Consider the following 21,128-nt stretch of genomic DNA (forward strand, 5'->3'; position numbering starts at 1 on the left):
GAAATAGTTCCCAAGAAGTAAGTATTTAAACAAAACAAAAGGAGTTTGGGGTTTGTCTTCAATTTTGAACCTTAATATCAACAAAGAAAATCATGGTTTCCTTGAAGGTTTGTTTTAGAGGCCTGAGCAGAGAAAGTATCTTAGGTTGAAGGAACCTCATTTCAAATAGTCACTTCAGCTCTGATCCCCCTCCCACGCCCCAGAGTCATTTCCTGGGAGATAAGATTTTTGATTTTAAGAATACACTTTTGCTTATGACCCATTTGGTCTGAGAGAGAGACCCTTACAAGAATGACCACATGGTCTGCATTGAAGGACACCCCAGAGAGGATCACTGAGATGTTGCTGAAAGAAGGCTTGGGGCCAGGTTCTGTAGGCAGAGTCACAAGACTAAAGGCCATGGTCATGCACTTTGGCTTATGCCTAACAGCAAGGAGATCAACTGTCCAAAAGTAAGCCTAGTGAAGACCCTGAAGGTCCCCAAGCTCAGCATGGCCCACTGAAGAAGAGAGGGCCCTGGATTCCCCAACACCCAATTAGCAGCTGGAAAACATTTGTTTCTCCCATTAAACTGTGGTTCTAAATAAAAATGCTGCCCTTGGCTCCCTGTCCCCCTCCCACACACTTTGTTAACATGTGATTAAACACTCCAGCCCTAGCAGGCAGTCTTGGGGGTGGGAAAAGGTTATTAGCTAGTGGTTCAGAGCAGTAAAGGCACTTGGCTAGGATCCTCAGTGCCCCAGATATATAATTATCTCACGCACGATGGCTTTGCCACCTGTCACATCTTCTGGTTTAATTTTTTTTTAATAAAAAATAACGAGAAGGGTTGTTTTCTTGCTATACGACAGAGCTCGCTTTGTACCGAACTATAACAACACAAGCTTGCAGCAGTCGCCTCCTGAACTCTCTGCCCATGTTTTCTCTCTGCGTCTGTCTTTGTCTCCCTACCAGTATCTCTGTTACTTTCTTCCTCCCTAACTTGCATTCCACATCCATCTGGGTATCCATCTGAGCATGGTTACTCCACCTGCAATCTCTCCAGTTTACTCCCTTAACACCAAAGCCTTTTCTGATACGTTGCCTTCAATTGTTTTGTCTCAAATGCTTACATTCCCTGCTCCCACCCCTTCTTCCCTCCTTCTCCCCACTCTCCTCCCTCCCTTCTCCCAGCCTTCCTCCTCCTAGTCTCCCCTGGACTTTCCTATATGAACTTTGTAGCCTCAAAGTCTCCTAGAAGGTTCCACCTTTCAGTGGACTACCCTCCCCATTCGATGACCCTTCGAATCACACCTACCCTATGCTCCTGCCTGGAAGTTTCCCACATCATCAAGGCTGCACATAAATGTCAGTTTCCTGAGCTTCTGTCAGGACACATGGCTGTTCCTTTAGGCCCAGTTGCAGCCCTCAGGCCAGGACTGTAATGGCCTCTCAGTTCCTAGCTGGCTTCTGTTGCTTATCTTCACTTCATACCCCAGCATTGCCAGGCTCCTGTTCGGACAGCAGTGGGGTCTGTGATGACCTTCTCCTGCCTCTGGTTTCCAGCTGGTGAGACCTTGACATCTGCAGAGAGGCCTCTCTGTCCTCCATGGCTCTCAGCAAGGTTCAGCATTCCCCACACGGCCTAATCTGACTTCATGGGACCTGTTGAAGAGATGCTGTCTGCCACATGGCACCTTCCCTCTCCAGAGAGCATTGCTTCCACTTAGAAAATACTAGATTTATAGACTTGTCAACTGGGGCAGTCCTCGGTTTCCACGTTCATACACACAAACATGCCAGGAGATGTTGACAGATAGGGTTTTCTCTCTTCAGAGTTGTTCTACTTCATTCCACACAACCGTCCAGTTCCTGTTTATAGGCATCCAGGGACATCAAACTTCTCTACAATTGCTGAACATCTTTTAAATGTAAGAATATGCATATGTGTCATTTGGTAACATCTGCTTTTTCTCTTTCAGCCATCGGATTTCCAAATCAAAGTTCAGGTGAGTGAAATGCATGTTCATCTTCTTTCCTACTGCCCACTAGCTCTCTCCCCAGCTACACTTTGGGTGGCCCAAGGTAACACCTACTGGGTGGGGCAGTACAGTGAAGGTGTTCTTCTAAGAAGTAAACTGCTCTCTTCTGTATGGCTACCAAGAAAGTCTTTTAGATCAGATCCAGCATATAATTCAAGGGTTGATATTTGTTGAATTTTCTTTGCCAGTCTTTTTGGCAGCACCATCCCTAGGAGGTTGTGAAGCCCAATGTGTCTCCCTTCCTTATAAGATGAAGTCCAGTTAAAATGAATGTAATATGGACACTTGCTACTATTCTTGCCTACTTCATGTTTATGGAATACAATGAGAAATGAACTGTAAGGGTTATGGAATGCACATAGAATCACTACACTGCTCTGCTTCAAAACCTTCCACAGGACCCATGGTCTTCAGCCCCAGGTCTGCCTTTCCAGCCTCCCCTCCTGTGTTCCCCTGCACATACTCTTCATTCCCACCACATGGAATTTCTTGCAGTCACCAGAATGTTCCCTGTCCTTTCAGACATCAAGGCCTTTCCATGTAGTCTTTCTTCTACCTGAATCACTGTATCCACATGTATTCATCTGGAGAATTCAGATTTTTGTTAAGAATCTCAAATGTTACTACATCTACCACACCCTCTGCAAACTCTCCAGGTCCTCCATTCATAGTGCTTTGTTCATACCTCTATCACAGCACTTAACATACTACACTCCAATTATTGGCTCATGGGCCTGTCTCCTTCAATATGCCTCAGAGAGCCTAGCTAAGTGTGGGTCCAAGGGTAGACTGTCCATACATGTATGTTGCATGGATTAATGAATAGATTTGTGGAGTGCTGATGTGAATTTTCTCCCACAAAGCTTGTACATGCCAAAAATATAGGTTGTTTATGTTTTGTAATTGATCTAATCTTGCTTTCCTAGCCTCACCTACTGTGTAGCAGGAACATAAATAACACTAAAATTAGTCCAGCTGGGTAAATATAACCCAATGCTATACTTTAAATAGTCCCCGAAGGTGAAATGTTCAGTTTCTCTTATTTCCATTTCCCCAGCTTTTCTCCAGGATGGAATCTAGATGCATGCGTCGGGGGCAGGGAACTTCAAGATCCTGAGAAATAAACAAGCTTTGATGAGGACTGCACCTAGAATCCTTCTGAGTCCTCTTCCTATCTACCTTGTATGATGGCTAGTCTGGGCTTCTCTCTGAACTGGCCCTACTGGGGTGCAACAGTCTATTTAGTTTAGACATCTACCACTGGACTCCATGCTTCCCCATATTTGCATTTGTTCTTGAAATCTCCACCTCTGCTCTCTGATCCCAAAGGTGTGTCAGTCCACTGACTTCACCTCCACACCTCATCTGAGTGCATGGACACTTCCAGGTCCTTCACACTCCATAAATAAGCTATGGGAAACCCAGAGCACTATGGCAGGCTCACCTACCTACCCTTCTCCCACCACTGTATTTGCACCAGCCTGAATAGAACTCTGAGCCAAAGGCTGTTGTTGTCGTCCCAGGCAGCCCCCCATACTATACCCAATAGAGACCACCTACTAGCCTCAGTGTCTCTGGGCTTCCCCATGACTATTTGGGTATTTCTAAAGCAAACTCTGCAACCTTTTAGACTTCACACCAGGGCTGAGAATTAAGTGAGGACTCTGGTGTCTGATTTTTACCTCTATTTCTGATACCTTCTTTCTCCTGTAATTTGCTGGAATTAGAAATTTCAGGCCTCTCTCCCCTTCCTCTTTCTCTCAAGCCAAGACTTGCTTTACACTAAAAAAATCTAGGGTCAAGTCTACCAGGCCTAGTAGTAGAAAGGAGTACATGAAAGGAGTTCTAGAAATATAAAAAATCCTTTCTCTCTCAATAATGCTTGAATTTTACTCCTTTATCTTCAGCATGTGGAGAAATGGCATATATACAATAGGAATGAATTAATATCTGATGAATGAATGAACGAATGGTCTTGCCTTAAATTAGACAATAGACTTACACAAACTCAAACAAAATATCTAATCTCCAAAGCTGAGAAAGCATTTGTGTTTCTGACAGTTCCAATGTTTCAACATAATAAGAGTAAAGAGATATAAAAGTCCATTTGAAAATATTTCCAAAATATCATTCTCATTACATGTAAGTGAATGAATCATAAATGAACAAGTGATTAAGTGAATGAATGAATGAATGAATGAACATGATCCAAAAGATTGGAAGAGAAATTACATCTTAATATGGACTCTGTCTAGTGAAAGATTACCCAAGAGACTCTGGAAACATTTTTTTTATTCCGTGACCCATGGTGTAACCTGTGCTTTTGAAAAAGGAGAGGAACAGTGATTCCCCTAAACCTCAGGGCTCTTGGCTAAGCTTTGCAACTCAGCTCAACTTGCTGTTTACTTAATGTCCTGTATTCCAGCCATTTGATCTCTGGGAAGAGTTCCTCCCTCTACAGCTACTATTCAAGATACAACAGAGTTACTGAGAAAAGACTTTGTATTCCCAAAAGGCACACTCCTAGTAGTTTGTCACTGTCATTCAACCCATTTTCAGATGAGGCTGAGAGATATAGATGGTCACCCGGCTTACATAGGGCCAAGTGAGAACCCACACCCAGGTCCCATACTGCTAACCACTGTGCCAGCCTAGTGATAAGGTTCTGCCCAGGAATACTAAACTCTGCTTCTGCTCAGCTATTATATCTTAGGCATGGGCAGGCAGCTCTAGCAGGGCTGTTGAATAGAAATATAAGGTGAGCTGCATAAGCATTTTTAAAATTTTTCTAGTAGCCATGTTAAAAAATAGAAAAAAATAGGTGAGGGGTGCCTTGGTGGCTCAGCCCATTAAGTGTCCGACTTCAGCCCAGGTCATGATCCCATGTTTCGTGGGTTTGAGCCCCGTGTCAGGCTCTATGATGACAGCTTGGAGCCTGGAGCCTGCTTCAAATTATGTATCTCCCTCTCTCTCTGCCCCTCTCCTGCTTGCATTCTGTCTGTCTCCCAAAAATAAATAAACATTAAAAATACAAATAAAAAAAAGAAAAAAACAGGTGAAAATAATCTAATTATTTAACCCAGTGTATCAAAAACATTATCATTGCAACATGTAATTAATATAAAATTGTGTGTGTGTGTGTGTGTGTGTGTGTGTGTGTGTGTGTGTGTGTGTGTGTTTTGGTTTGTTTTTTGGTTTTTGGTGTTTTTTTCCAAATTTTTATTTAAATTCTAGTTAGTTAACATCTGGTGTAATATTGGTTTCAGAAGTAGAATTTAGTGATTTATCACTTACATATATCACCCAGTGCTTGTCACAAGGGCCCTCCTTAATCCTTATTGCTCATAAAGCCCATCCCCCCACCCACTTCCCTCCATCAACACTTCAGCATTTATCTATCTTTGACTCCTTATGCTTTGCTTCCTTCTCTCTTTTTTTCTTTTTTTCCCTTTCCTATATGTTCATTTGTTTTGTTTCCTAAATTCCACATATGAGTGAAATCATGATATTTGTCTTTCTCTGACTGACTTATTTTACTTAGTGTAATACATTCTAGCTCCATCCATGTTGTTGTAAATGGCAAGCTTTCATTCTTTTGGTGGCTGAGTAACATTCCATTACATATATATGTATGTGTGTGTGTGTGTGTGTGTGTGTGTGTATACATACCACATCTTCTTTATCCATTCATCAGTCAGTGGACACTTGGGCTCTTGCCATAGTTTGGCTATTGTTGATAATGCTACTAGAAACGCTCTGGTGCATGTACCTTTTGAATCTGTACTTTTGTATCCTTTTGGTAAATACCTAGAAATGCCATTCCTGGATCACAGAGTAGCTCTATTTTTAACTTTTTGAGGAACCTCCATACTGTTTTTCCACAGTGGATGCACCAGTTTGCATTCCCACCAAAAGTGTAAAAGGTTTCTCTTTTTTTGCATCCTCACCAAAATCTGTTGTTTCCCATGTTGTTAATTTCAGCCATTCTGACAGGTGTGAGGTGGTATCTCATTGTAGTTTTGATTTGTATTTCCCTGATGATGAGTTATGTTGAACATCTTTTCATCTGTCAGTTAGCCGTCTGGATATCTTCTTTGGAAAAATGTCTATTCATGTCTTTTGCCCATTTCTTCCCTGCATTTTTTTTTTTTTTTGGTGTTGAGTTTGATAAGTTCTTTATAGATTTTGGATGCTAACCTTTTATCTGATATGTCATTTGCAAATATCTTCTCCCATTCCATCAGTTGCCTTTTAGTTTTGTAGATTGTTTCCTTCGCTGTGCAGAAGCTTTTTAACTTGATGATGTCCCAATCGTTCATTTTTGCTTTTGTTTCCCTTGCCTTCAGTGATGTGTCTAGTAGGAAGTTGCTACAGCCAAGGTCAAAGAGGTTGCTGCTTGTGTTCTCCTCTAGGATTTTGATGGTTTCCTATTTCACATTTAGGTCTTTCATCCAGTTTTTATTTATTTTTGTGTATGGTGTAAGAAAGCGGTCCAGTTTTATTCTTCTGTATGTTGCTGTTCAGTTTTCCCAACACCATTTGTTGAAGGGTCTTTTTCCATTGGATATTCTTTCCTGCTTTGTTGAAGGATAATTGACCATAATATAGCTGTGGATTCATTTCTAGATTTTCTGTTCTGTCCCATTGACCTATGTGTCTGTTTTTGTGCCAGTACCACACTGTCTTGATGACTATACCTTTGTAATGTAGCTTAAAGTCTGGAATTATGAGGCCTCCAGCTTTGCCTTTCTTTTTCAGGATTGCTTTGGCTATTTGGGTTCTTTTGTGGTTTCATACAAATTTTAGGATTGTTTGTTCTAGCTCTGTGAAAAATGCTAGTGGTATTATGATACAGACTGCATTAACTGTGTAGATTGCTTTGGGCAGTATCTACATTTTAACAATGTTTGTTCTTCCAATCCATGAGCATGGAATTTTTTGCATTTCTTTGTGTCCTCTTGAATTTCTTTCATAAGTGTTCTATAGTTTTCAGAGTACAGATCTCTTACCACTTTGGTTAGGTTTGTTCCTAGGTATCTTATGGTTTCTGGTGCAGTTGTAAATGGAATCAATTCCTTGATTTCTTTTTCTGCACTTCATTATTGGTGTATAGAAATACAACTAATTTCTGTACATTGATTTTATATCCTGTGACTTTACTGAATTCATGTATTAGCTCTAGCAGTGTTTTTTTGGTAGAGTCTTTTGGGTTTTCTACATAGAGTATCGTATTGTCTGCAAACAGTAAACGTGTCAATTCTTCCTTGCTGATTTGGATGCCTTTTATTTCTTTTTGTTGTTTAATTGCTGAGGCTAAGACTTCCAGTACTATGTTAAGTAGTAATAGTGAGAGCAGACATCCCTTTCTTCTTCCTGACCATAGAGGAAAAGTTTTGTTTTTCCCCATTTAGGATTATATTAGCTGTGTATCTTTCATATATGGCTTTTATGATATTGAGGTATGCTCCATCTATACCTACTTTGCTGAGGGTCTTTATCAAGAATGGATGCTGTGGGGGCGCCTGAGTGGCTCAGTCAGTTGAGGGGCCAACTTCAGCTCAGGTCATGATCTCACAGTCTGTGAGTTTGAGCCCCATGTCAGGCTCTGTGTTGACAGCTCAGAGCCTGAAGCCTGCTTAGAATTCTCTCTGTCTCTCTCTCTCTGTGTCCCTCTCATGCTCATACTCTGTCTCCCTCTTTCTCAAAAATTAAAGAAGAAAAAAAAAAAGAATGGATGCTTTATTTTGTCAAATGCTTTTTCTGCATCTACTGAGAGGATCATATGGTTCTTATCCTTTCTTTTATTAATGTAGTATATCACATTGGTTGATTTGCAGATATTGAACCACCCCTGCAGCCCAGGAATGAATCCCACTTGAACATGGTTAATAATTATTTTAGTGCACTACTGGATTCAATTTGCTAGTATCTTGTTGAGAATTTCTGCATCCATTTTCATCAGGGATATTGGCCTGTAATTCTCCTTTTTAATGGGGTCTTTGACTGGTTTTGGAATCAAGGTGATATTGACCTTATAGAATGAGTTTTAAAGTTTTCCTTCCCTTTTTATTTTTTTGAACAGTTTGAGAAGAATAGATATTAACTATTCTTTAAATGTCTGGTAGAATCCCCCTGAGAAGCCATCTGGCCCAGGACTTTTGTTTGTTGGGAGACTTTTGATTACTGATTCAGTTTCTTTGCTGGTTATGGGTCTGTTCAAATTCTGTACCAGAATATTCTCTTATAATTGTGTGTATTTCTTTGGTGTTGGGTGTGATCTGTTCTCTTTCATTCATGATTTTATCTATTTGGGTTTCTTCTCTTTTCTTTTTGATGAGTCTGACTAGGAATTTATCAATTTTATTAATTCTCTCAAAGAACAAGCTCTTAGGTTGGTTTTTTTTTTTTAATCTATTCTACCTGGTTATTTTGTTTGTTTCTATATCATTTATTTCTGCTCTAATCTTTATTATTTCCCTTATTATGCTGGCTTTATTTGCTATTCCTTTTCTAGCTCCTTAAGGTGTAAGGTCATTAGGCTGTGTATCTGAGACTTTTCTTGGTTTATGAGGTAGGCCTGAATTCCAATATACTTCCCTCTTAGGACCACCTTTGCACCATCCCAAAGGTTCTAGATTGTCCTGTTTTCATTTGATTCCGTGTATTTTTTTATTTCTTCTCTAATTTCCTGGTTAACCCATTCATTCTTTAGTAGGATATTCTTTAACCTCTATATATTTGTGATCTTTCCAAAGATGACTTTGAGTTTCATAGCATTGTGGTCAGAAAAGTTGGATGGTGTGATCTTTTTGTACTTGTTGAGGCCTGATTTGTGACCCAGTGTATGATCTATTCTGGAGAATGTCCCATGTGCACTCAAAAGAATATGTATTCTAATGCTTTAGGATGAAATGTTCTGAATATATCTGTTAAGTCCATCCAGTCCAGTGTTTTATTCAAAGTCATTGTTTCTGTGTGTTGATTTTCTGCTTAGATGATCTGCCCATTGCTGTAAGTGAGGTGTTAAAGTCCCCTACCATGGCTACTTCAGCTTTCTTTTGGCAACCATTACCATGATAGATGGTTGTCCATCCCTTCACTTCATTCTGCAGATTTCTTCAGGTCTAAAATGAGTCTCTTGTAGGCAACATATAGATGGGTCTTGTTTTTTTTATCCATTCTGATACTATTCTTTTGGTAAGAGCCTTTAGTCCATTTGCATTCAGAGTGATTATTCAAAGTTATGAATTTAGTGCCATTGTGTTAACCTGTAGATTTGGTGTTTCTGGTGATGTTCCTTTTTTCTGATTTTTGTTGCTTTTGGTCTTTTTTTCCCCACTCAAAGAGTCTTCTTTAATATATCTGGCAGGGCTGGTTGGGTGGTCACGAACTCCTTTAGGGTTTTTGGGGGGTTTTTTTGGAAATTCTTTATCTCTCCTATTCTGAATGACAGACTTGCTCGATAAGTATTCTTGGCTGCATATTTTTCGCATACAGCACATTGAATATATTATGCCACTCCCTTCTGGCCTGCCAAATTTCTTTGAACAGATCTACTGTGAACCTGATCTGTCTTCCCTTGTAGGTTAAGGACTTTTTTTTTCCATTGCTGCTTTTAGGATTCTTTCCTTGTCTGTGTATTTTGTGAATTTGACTATGATATGTCGTGGACACAGCTGGCTTTTGTTGAATTTAATGGGATTTCTCTGTGTTTCTTGAATTTCGATGTCTATTTCCTTCCCCAGATTAGGGAAGTTTTCAGCTATAATTAGCTCAAGTAAACCTCCTGCTCCATTTTCTTTCTCTTCCTCTTCTGGGATTCCTATGATATGAATATTGTTATGCTTTAAGGAGTCACTGAGTTCTCTAAGTCTGCATTCATGATCCAAAACCTTTCTTTCCCTCTTTTTTCACCGTCATTATTTTCCATAATTTTATCTTCTATATCACACTGATTCATTCCTCTGCTTTTTCCATCCTCATTGTCATTGCATCTGTTTAAGTTGTGCATCTTGATTATTTCATTTTTTATTTCAGCCTCACTAATTTTTAATTCTTTTATCTCTGCAGTAAGGTATTCTCTAGTGTCTTCTATGCTTTTCTCTACCCCAGCTCATATCCTTATGATTATTGTTTTAGATTCTGTTTCAGACATCTTACTTATGTTTTTATTGATTAAATCCCTGGCCATGACTTCTTCTTATTCTTTCTTTTGGGGTGAATTCCTCTGTCTTGACATTTTGTCTGAATCACTAATTTTGTGTGTGTGATTGTTAGGAAAGTAGATCCTATTTTCCCTAGAGCTGAAGCTTTGCAGCACTCTATGATCAGTAGACTTGGTGCATGCAAGGGGTTTGTACTAGTCTTCTAAGGCTATGGCCTGCTGCACTGATTCTCAGGCTAACTTGCCCTAGTGGAGATGCACCTGCAGAGTACAGGGGGTGGAGCTTACTGTAAGCAACTACAGTCTCCACTTAATGGTGCTCTTTTGCTCACTGATGTTATTCAGTGCTGATGGGTGGGCTAGGATTGGGGGAAATAGTGTTGCCCCACTCTCTCATCCCCAGAGCGGGGAGTACAAGCCCACCACTCTTCAGAAAGCCCTCACAAAAGAGCAGACAAACACCTCTCTTGTGTCACCAGCCTCTACCATATCCCTGCTTTCACCTTGCCTGCGACCGAGCTGTCTGCCTGCCAGGAGGCACACTACTCCTGTGTTTTATCTCAGGCATGTGGCTGGGTTTCAAAACTACAAATTTTAGGGATCTGCATGTCTCAGACACGTGCTGATCCTCTGGGAGAGGGTCTTTCCAGGTTTTTGCTATTTGCTGCTTTGTCTCAGAAAATGGTCACAAGACTGTGCAGTGGTTCGGAGTTTATGGTAAAGTGCAGCACAACTCCAGCACCCAGGTTTATTGTCCTCAGCCAGTATCTTTGTTCCTATGGTAGGGAACAGAACAGCACATTGGTGCTGCCAGTTTTTTGTCCCCAGAGAGGGCATGCCACCACTAGCAAATGCACTCCAAGCAGGGAAACTGTTTCTCCCTGTGCAACCCAGGGAATCCTCAGACCATGCTGCCCACTCCAGGTCTCCACCCTCCTTCCCCACCAGAGCACCACCAAGCCCACCAGGCATGACCCTGGCAACAGCACAGAGCTTCGAAACTTCAGTCTTTGCCCTCCACTGCTCTCCTTTTCCCAGGCAGTAGTTCTGGGGGAGAGTTTTTCTTGTACAGTTCCCTGAACGCGCTTTCACTCTTTCCCTCTCTTTCTTTCTTTCTCTTTCGCTACTCTCTACAAGACCAGAGCTCCCTCCCCAAGGCAGCACCTGCATCTCTTCTCTCCCTCAAATCAACTCTCCACAGCTCTTGTCTTCCACAGTGTGGCCATTTTCTACCTCTGTTTGAGCAGTTTTTACTCTCTCAGTCCTCAGATTTTGGGTTTTCAAAATGATTTGTTTTAGGGATGAGGCAAGCTTAGGGTTCCCCTAGTCCTCTACCATCTTAACTCCTCTGTTTAATATAAAAATTATTGAGATATTTTCATTATTTTTTTTCTATTAACTCTTTGAAATCCAGTGTGTATTTTACACTTACTACATGTCTCAGTTTGGACTTGCCAATTTCAAGTGCTCAAGAGCCACATGTGGCTAGTAGCTACTACACCAGATGGTATGGCCCTAAAAGGTCTGAACAGATATGAATTGCAGCCCTCTAAGTCTAGATTCTACAGCCCACTGATGGTGTATGTTTAAGGAATATCAAAGCCTGTCAATGGATTGAAAATGCTGTGAAAATAATCAAAGTAGACCTGGAATTGTTTCAGTCTGCTGCTGGGATTTCTACTACAGATGCAAGAAGAATGTGTCTTCCTACTTTCTGCCTGTCTAATTGTGGCAGCCATGACTGAATGGGAGCATACAGAGGAAGAGCATAGTAGTACCGGGGGAAAATGGAGAGAAAATTTTTGCAACTCAGAAATAACTTTGTAAAAAGTGAAGAGCCTATTTTACTCTTTTAAAAAAATTCTAAAATTTGAGTTTTAACTAAATTAAAGCTTCCTGATCATTTTCTCAGTTTAACAATGACAAATAAGACAATTTGAATTTCCAGCTGGAGTATTCCATTTGCAACACTGAATGATACAAAAACATGATTTATTTAAAAGAAATATTAGAAGAGAGACTTTAGGGGAAATTCAGCAAATTAATCAAATTATAATATTTGGGCAATATTAGGGGATTACTTTGGTAAGCCAAGTCTCCACTTTGAGGAATTAGTTACAATAAAGAATTTTGAAATATTTGTGGCTCATGGTTCAGAATAGGATTTAAACAGTTAGGGAACAAGCTATTTAGAAAGTCTTGTGCAACTTGCTGGGATTAATCAGATAACCTGTTGGAGTTTTGACTCCAGATCTTGACTTTACAGAGTTCTGAAGTGAACTCCATGGCATTCTAAAATCTGGTAGGATTGTCTTGCCCCATCTTTGGTGAAATGAGCAGCAAGGACAAGGCACATGTCCAAATTTGCCTAATCTCTGATAGTCCATTTTAAGTTACTTACATATAGTAAAGAAGAGTTAATGTAATCATTTTCTGTGTTACTGTTCCCAGTTAAAGAAAAGATAGGAACTTATTCTAGCCACTAGAAAGAGGCTGAAATGTCCATCATTTTGATTTTGTCTACTCTTCTAGATGCCTGACAAAAATTATATGCCAAGCAAACTCTTTTAGTAGCACTGCCCTTTCTTCATCCCCACTTTCATCCCTGGGTCACAAGAGCTCAAGGGCTCTCAAGCCTTGTATTCAGCAAGGTGTTAGTAAATCTGCATAGAGTTTGTCTCTGCTGTTCTACCAACCTATCAATCAAATGTCCTTACCATGTGAGATGGAGTACACTAAGTACTGCAAAACTCCATCCCTTTCCCTCAAGGATCTTATGATCTCACTGGAGAGACAAGAACCATATACTAAAAGATAACTGACAGTATAGGGAAATGGGAAACCATTTCCTCTGGGTAACCTTTGCTCGCTCCTCCACCACTGGCTAGGAGGCCCTTTGGTGTGTTCCTGTGGCACCTCTGCGAAGCCTGCCTTGGTGGTAAGCATACTCTTTGATTGTTTGCTTAAGGATCTTAAAGCATGAGTTTTAGGTAGCCAGACACTGTTTATCCTATTAACTGTTGAATATCTAGTACCTATCCCATGATAGATGTTTAATACATATTTTTAATGCATAACTAAAATGAGTAATGCAGACAATAAATGTGACGGGAGTTCTACATCTGGGAAGACTAGAAAATTTCACCATGGAGAAGCTGGGACTTGAGCTAAGCCCTAAATGGGAAGGACATAGAAAGGAGAGGTCCTGACAGTTGTAGGGACAGTCCATGTAGATGGAAAGGCAAGAGTGAGGCCTAGAATTAGGAAAAGGTTAGGTGGATCCCAGGGTGAGTGAGCAGAAATTTCCCATGGGGATGCAATGATAAAGAATTTTGAAGAAGTAGATTAGGCACATTCATATCCACCCTGCTGTCCTATGTCTACATATGGGAACTTCTATTTCTAGAGTAAACGACTTTTGTAGTTAGTGTGAAGGGAACATGAATAGCAGGCAAATTTCTCCTCCCTATTTTATCATTTAATTTCTATATCCTCCATGCATATGTAAACACAAATAAATTTACACATTCTAATAAATCATTACATTTATTATATAGTAGGAAGCGTTGCCAGGAAACCAGTTGTCAAGCAAAGCTATATTTTGAAGAGTGGGAGGTGTATAATTATCTTTAAATACTTTCTCTGGATAGTAATTACCCCCCCACACCCCAGCCCAAATCCATGTGACTCCCCTGAATGGATGAGCACAGGAACAGCACATTTAACTGCCACTACCCTCTCTGACAGCCACTCCTTCAGCGGGTCAGGCAGTTCTAGACCCATTGGATAGGCCTGACCATGTGGTATCCTGTATCCCAATCTTGGGAAAAGAGGAGCTTAACCAAGTTCTCAGTACTAAACTGATTCCAACTCCATTTCTACATACTGTAAATAAATGCAAACTTGATTCTTTGGTCTCTGAATAACAATTATCAGTGATTTCTGTAACATAAAATTACATCTATTTAAAATACTCTTTGAAACTACAATGTTAGCTATTTAAGATCAGATAGAGGTTTGTCCTCAAAATTCATTTTTCAGGGGATAAAAATGCACCAAATTTCTCTACAGTATTAATAACCACGATAACAGGAAAGAAGCAGTGTCCTGCCCTGGCAAGATAAGAGCTGGAAAACTCCAGAGGAGCCTTAAGGACCACCAAGAACCCCTTGTCCCACTCCTTTGCCCCTCTCTTCACCCTCCCTCATCTTCATTCTTACCCACGGTGGTATGTCTGGGGGGATATAAGCCTCCCTACGTGCATTTAGAACACTTAATTTTCTGACCCTGATGCATTTCTTCTCTACGTAGTGAATTGCCCCCAAGTAGCAGCTAAGTATACCCTGCAAAGAGATAGCGTGCACTGGAGATAGTATTCAAGTACCCACGATGAGGTAGGTAGGTAGGTAGGTAGGTAGGGTCAAATCAGAACACTATGTGATTAATTCTTTCTTCCCTCCCTGTTCTGAAAGCCAAAAACTAAATTCTCTCTACAGTTCTGAGGAAACAATTCTCTTCTTAAATGCTCTTCTCACTTTTCTAGTCTCCTAATAGATTTCAACAAAGATTTGGTAACAAGATTTTCCACAGACACTAGGCAGAAAATACAGAATGAAAACATAGATGAAGTCAAGCTATCTGGAAAGTCAGTTTGGGGGTGGGTGGAGGAGTACATAGCAGCAGGGATCTGCAGTTCTGGAAACACAGAATACAGATATGAATACAGATATTCATGGACTATTACTCCAAGATGCTTCTTTGTCCCTCCCCTGCCTTCTTTATTACCCACACAGGGGCATTGCCTTCTGACTACCTGCTGGGTCTACATACATGACCTACGAGCACCTCAAACCTATTTCCTGAGCTGAGTGCCCCTACTTTCCCCTAGTAGCAGCCTCCCTGCTCAGAGCACTGCTTCTCCTTGTCTGTACCTATATTGGTTAGAGGTGTCACTCTTCCAAAATACTCCAGCCAGAAGTTTTGGCTATCCCTTCCATACCTTTCTCTCTTACCTTGCATATCCAGTCAGGCTCAATGTCCTATTGATTCTGCCTCCAAAACTGTGGAGTGTCAACTCAGTGTTCTCTTTTCCATTAATAAAGCTACTGTCTTCATCATCTATAGCCCAGATGGCCAAAAGAGCATCTCTCATACTACCTCTGACCTAGAAGTTGTTTGGTTGTTTGTTTGGTTTTCTAAAATCAAATCCCATCATTTTCCCTCTGGAAATCCTTAGGATGGCCTTTGTAAGTCTCCCTCCCAAGCACCTCTCCACCACCCCCTTCCTTCTTCTCTCCTTTGCTGCTACCATCAGCATTTATTAAATGTTTGGTCAGTGGAATTACCAAACATAGCTATGTGTTTTCTCTGTGTCTAATGAGGATGAAATTAGGAACACGCTATAAACTGCTCCACCATAGAACTTAAAAATGTAAGTGACTCATTGGGATCATCGAGCTTAATGGTTCTCAACCATGGTTATAGATTATAACCACTTGGAGAGCTCTAAAAAATACCCAGCCCCCAGAGAATCAGATTTAGTTGATTGGAATTGGAGCCTGGGTACTAGTGGGGGGTTATGATTATTTTTAAGCTTCCCCAGGTAATTTTATGTACACCCAGATTTGAGAATCATTGACAGAAGTCCCTAACCAAGAGACCAAAGGAATATTATAAGAACCATGGCTAATCTTCCAGGGGGCCATGTGCTGCTGCATGAACTTCTATGTAAAGATGTGTGTGTATGTGTTTGTGCACGTGTGTGCACGTGCTCTCTTTTCTCAACAGAGGATCTAAACATTCATCAGAATCTCAAAACATTCCATAACCCCATAAAGGCAAAGAACCTCTGATCCAGATTCACCCTCTTACACTTTACAGATGAGGCAGGATCTGGGCAAGAGACTGGGCTTAGGGGAAAATCAAACCTGCTCTGCCACTCTGTGATATCAGTCAAGGTACTCAACCTCCGTGACCCTTAGTTTACCCCTCCTCAAAATCAGGATAACACCTGCTTTTCAGGGTTATTTAAAGGATTAAAGAGAAGGCATGGGAAGTGTCTAATATAGTAACAGGCATGGATGATATTTCATTAATGGTAAACATTACTAATCCTATTCCTACCATCACTACTAAAGATAGTCTTAATACTTACGATACAATTTTGAATAATGCTGTTATTATAAGATAAAAATATATTTATACCAGATGTATCATATGGTGTGTATATATATATATCATATATATATCCATATATATGAATTTTTATAATCTGCACAACAACCCTGTGAGCTTGGCCCTATTCCTGTTTTACAAATGGGAGAACCAAAGCTTACAAGGGAAGACGGGCATACCCAAGGCCACACAAGTGACAGAGTCTGCTTAACTTGACAGGAAGCTTATCTCTTTGCTACCAGATTGTCCTGCTCTGGTGAGGCCAAGTTCATTAAGGGAAGAAAGGAAGCCACTATGGTACCTTTCGGATTGGAAGAATATGAATTTTATCCCCATCCTTCTCTCCTTGTTCCTTTTCCAGCCGCTACTGGCGCCGGTGGAATCGGTTCTGCAGAAGAAAGTGTCGTGCTGCAGTCAAGTCTAATGTCTTCTACTGGCTTGTGATCTTCCTGGTGTTCCTCAACACACTCACCATCGCCTCTGAACATTATAACCAGCCCCACTGGCTCACGGAGGTCCAAGGTGAGAGGGAGCCTCTGGCACTATCCTGCTTTACTCTTGTTAACTTAGCCCTGAATCCCAGGGAGGGAATAGTCACAGGCACAAGGTTGATGGGAAAGCTGCCAGTGGCTGTGGCTCTTGGCAGGCACCATGCTAGAGACACCAAGGGCCTGACAGCTTGCAAGCCCCATAGTAAAATTCACAACCTCATTATAAACAGATGTGGCTCACCTGGCTAGGCCCCCACCATCTGCCTACCCCAACAGTCACGGTTGGGCCCAGGTGACAAGGACGCATGCTGCTCCTTATTTGGCTATCTCAGACCCTTGGCTGCCAACTTTCCAGAATGGATTTTCAATACAATAGCCTGCAGGTGGGCCTGCCAGAACGTGTGAGGATGAGGTGAGCATGAAGCCAGGAAAGAGTGGCCTGAGCACGAGGAGCTGTCCTCAATGGGCAGTTAGTACCCACCACCCTTCCCTGGACCCCTAGAAGAGGACCTCCCTAGCCAGTGCCTCAGGTCCAAAACCAGGGAGTCAGGCAGACACAGGGGCTGCATTCCAGAACCCTGGGAGGTAGGCAGTCTCCCAGTGTAGAGGGCAGGACTGTAGAGAGTGGCCTGGCTCCCCCTTTTGGCTGATTGGCTTAGGCAGATTGCTTACCTCCCAGAACCTCACTTCTCATCTCTGAAAAGCTGCTGGGAGGAGTCAAGAAGATCAGCACACAAAGCCTTTGATGCATAGTAGATCCTCGATACATGTTTACTGTGATTATTACTAGATACCCCTTTCTTGTTGCTTTAGCCCCAATTATTCTGTTCTGGCAGCAACATAACAGGAGAGATGTCCCGGCTGGGAGGGAAGCATCTGGGCTTTTTCTCCAGTGGTGATAATTAGTGTTTTCTTTCTCCTCCTCCCCCTTCTCCCTTCTCTCACATACGTGTTGGGATCCTGCCCCGTCTCTTGAACCCACCAGACACAGCCAACAAAGCACTACTGGCCCTTTTCACTGCAGAGATGCTGCTCAAGATGTACAGCCTGGGCCTTCAGGCCTACTTTGTGTCCCTCTTCAACCGCTTTGACTGCTTCATCGTGTGTGGGGGAATCCTGGAAACCATCCTGGTAGAGACCAAGATCATGTCTCCCTTGGGCATCTCTGTGCTGAGATGTGTCCGGCTACTGCGGATATTTAAAATCACAAGGTATTTGATTTCTCACTTCCCTTGGGACCTGGAACTCAGGTAGAAGTTCTTCCAGAAGTCAAGGGAGGCAGAAAGGCCTGGGTAGGAGAGTAGCTGCTGTTTCTTAAGGGTTCTATCCTTGGCTCATATATGATGGAGGGGAATTTTTCTTCATTTAGCTGACATATCATTAGAAGTACCTTTGATTGGCAGAAAAGGACAAATATCATATGTTTGCATGCATAGGAGGATTGGGAGGAACTTAACAGAGGACCATGGGGGAGAAGAAGGGGAGAAATGGTGGGGGAAAGGGAGAGAGGCAAACCATGAGAGACTCTTGAATGCTGAGAACAAACTGAGGACTCATGGCTGTGGGAGGGAGGAGGGAGATGGGCATGGAGCAGGGCACTTGTGGGGATGAGCACTGGATGTTATATGGAAACCAACTTGACAATAAACTATTTGTAAAAAGAAAAAAGAAAAGAAGAAGAAGAAGTACCTTTGACTACTGCTACCAGAGACAAACTCAAAAAAAAAAGAAGAAGTACCTTTGACTACTGCTACCAGAGACAAACTCAGTGGCATTAACAAATCTGGGATTTATTTAGTTACATAAAAGAAGTATAGAGTGGCGCCTGGGGGGCTCAGCTGGTTAAGCATCCTACTCTTGATCTCAGCTCAGGTCATGATCTCACAGTTCATGAGACTGAGCCCTGTATCAGGTTCTGCACTGATAGCATGGAGGCTACTTGGGATTCTTTCTCACTCTCCCTTTCTCTCTGCCCCTCCCCTCTCAGGTGTGCCTCTTTCTCTCTCTCTCAAAATAAATAAACTTAAAAAGAATGCAGAAGTAGGCAGTCCAGGTGGATTGAAGAAGACAGAAATCCAGTCCCCTTCTGTCCCTTATTCTTTTAATTTATTTTTAATTTATTTTTATTTTTTCAATAGTTTATTGTCAAGTTGGTTTCCATATGACACCCAGTGTTCATCCCTACAAGCGCCCTCCTCCATGCCCATCACCCCCCTTCCCCTTCTCCTCACCCCCATCAGCCCTCAGTTTGTTCTCAGCATTCAAGAGTCTCTCATGGTTTGCCTCCCTCCCTCTCCCCCACTATTTTTCCCCTTCTTCTCCCCCATGGCCCTCCGTTAAGTTCCTCCTAATCCTGCTATACGTGCAAACATATGGTATCTGTCCTTCTCTGCCTGACTTATTTCACTCAGCATAATACCCTCAAGTTCCATCCATGTTGCTACACATGGCCAGATTTCATTCTTTCTCATTGCCATGTAGTATTCCATTGTATAGATAAACCACACCTTCTTGATCCATTCGTCAGTTGATGGACACTTAGGCTCTTTCCATGTTTTGGCTATTGTTGAGAGTCTTGCTATGAACTCAGAATTAGACCCACAAATGTATGGCCAACTAATCTTTGACAAAGCAGGAAAGAGTATCCAATGGAAAAAATATAGCCTCTTTAATCGATGGTGCTGTCCCTTTTTTTAAATGTTATTGTTTTTGAGAGAGACAGAGCGTGAGCAGGGGGAGGAGCAGTGAGAAAGGAAGACACAGAATCTGAAGCAGGGTCCAGACTCTGAGCTGTCAATACAGAGCCTGACATGGGGCTCAGACCCACAAATGTGAGATCATGACCTGAGCCAAATCGGATGCTCAATTGACTGAGGCACCCAAGCACCTCACCTTCTGTCCTTTGCTTCGACAGCCTTAGGACTGCCTTCCTAAGGCAGGAAGGACTTAGGGTCATTAGGTGGCTTTCAGGATTGAGCCATCATGTTTGAATCAAGGCAGGGAGAAAAGAAAGGGCAAGGGACCAAGGCAGACACCCATCCTGGCTCAGTCGGCCCTTCCAGAGCTCTTTGAGAGATCTCACCAAAGGCTCTGCTCTCATGGCCATCCCAGCTTTTCGAGAGACTGAGCAATGTCATCTTTTTGCTGTGCGTGTGATGCCGAAAATGCAGTCCAGATTCTTTAACTGAGGAAGGATGATGGCTATTGTGGCACAAATGGCTTTCACCCCTCCTTCTGCACATTCACCCCCTCTCTGTCTGCCTGTCCATCCACCTGCCCAATGACTACAGTCTCCCAAGCTCTCTGGGTCAGGCAGTGATTCTCCTGAAGAGGAGGCAGGGACAGGGGCATGGGGACAGGCAGCACGCTCTAGCACAGTCATTTCAACTGTGTTGTGACCCATTTGGGTGGTGAGATCAATTGATTGGATCACAGCCATCATTTTTAAGCAGGTTTATTGAGATATAATTTACATACTATATAACTCATCCCTTTAAAGTGTACAGTTCAGTGTTTTTCTGTACATTCACAAAGCTTTACAGTCATCACCACAATTTAGTTTTAGATCATTTTTATCAGCCTAGAAAGAAACCCATACCCACTCATTCTCCCCACCTACGCTCCCAGTAGCAACCGATAAAATTTACTTTGTATTTCTATCGATTTCTCTATTCTTGACAATTCCTATAAGTGAAATTATGCAGTCTGTGATGTTTTGTGACTGGGCTTCTTTCACTTAGCATAATGGTTTCAAGATTCACCCATGTTGTAGTACTTTACATCAGTACTTTACTCCTTTTTATGGCTGAATAATATTCCATTGTGTGGATATACATTGTGTTTGTATATTCATTCATCAGTTGATGGACATTTGGTTTATCTCTACCTTTTGGCTACTATGAATAATGCTGCTATGAATATTCATGTCCAAGTTTTTGTATGGATGTTCAGTTTCATTTCTCTCAGATATATACCTAGGACTGGAATATTTAGGTCATCTAATAACTCCACATTTAAGATTTTGAGAAACTGCCAAACTATTTTCCAAAGAGAGTGCACCATTTTTCATTCCCGCTGGTGATGTATAAGGGTTCCTATTTCTTCACATTCTCATTTTCAGTGAAAGAATTAAATAGAATAGGAAACTATAAGAAGGCCTCACATTAACATAAGCACTGTTTCATAAAAGTCTTTGGGATATACGTCTGAGTTGCAGTGTAATACATATTTCTCACTGTAGGTTGTGATCAACCTTGAAGGGACATATCAGAAACATGT

The 21,128-nt window shown here is 41.6% G+C and overlaps 1 protein-coding gene across 12 annotated transcripts in view; it reads left to right on the forward strand.

The window, feature by feature from the left end:
- CACNA1C (calcium voltage-gated channel subunit alpha1 C) overlaps window positions 1-21,128 on the forward strand; it is a 654,628-nt gene that overhangs the window by 515,075 nt on the left and 118,425 nt on the right. For all 12 annotated transcript variants that reach the window (XM_077759249.1, XM_077759252.1, XM_077759241.1 and 9 more), the window contains exons 11-13: window positions 1,962-1,988; window positions 16,721-16,881; window positions 17,836-18,061. In XM_077759249.1, the coding sequence (XP_077615375.1) occupies window positions 1,962-1,988; window positions 16,721-16,881; window positions 17,836-18,061 (414 nt within the window). The remainder of the gene's footprint in view (window positions 1-1,961; window positions 1,989-16,720; window positions 16,882-17,835; window positions 18,062-21,128) is intronic.

Source organism: Crocuta crocuta, unplaced genomic scaffold (assembly GCF_008692635.1).
Source record: "Crocuta crocuta isolate KB4526 unplaced genomic scaffold, BGI_CrCroc_1.0 scaffold72, whole genome shotgun sequence".
Taxonomy (NCBI): domain Eukaryota; kingdom Metazoa; phylum Chordata; class Mammalia; order Carnivora; family Hyaenidae; genus Crocuta; species Crocuta crocuta.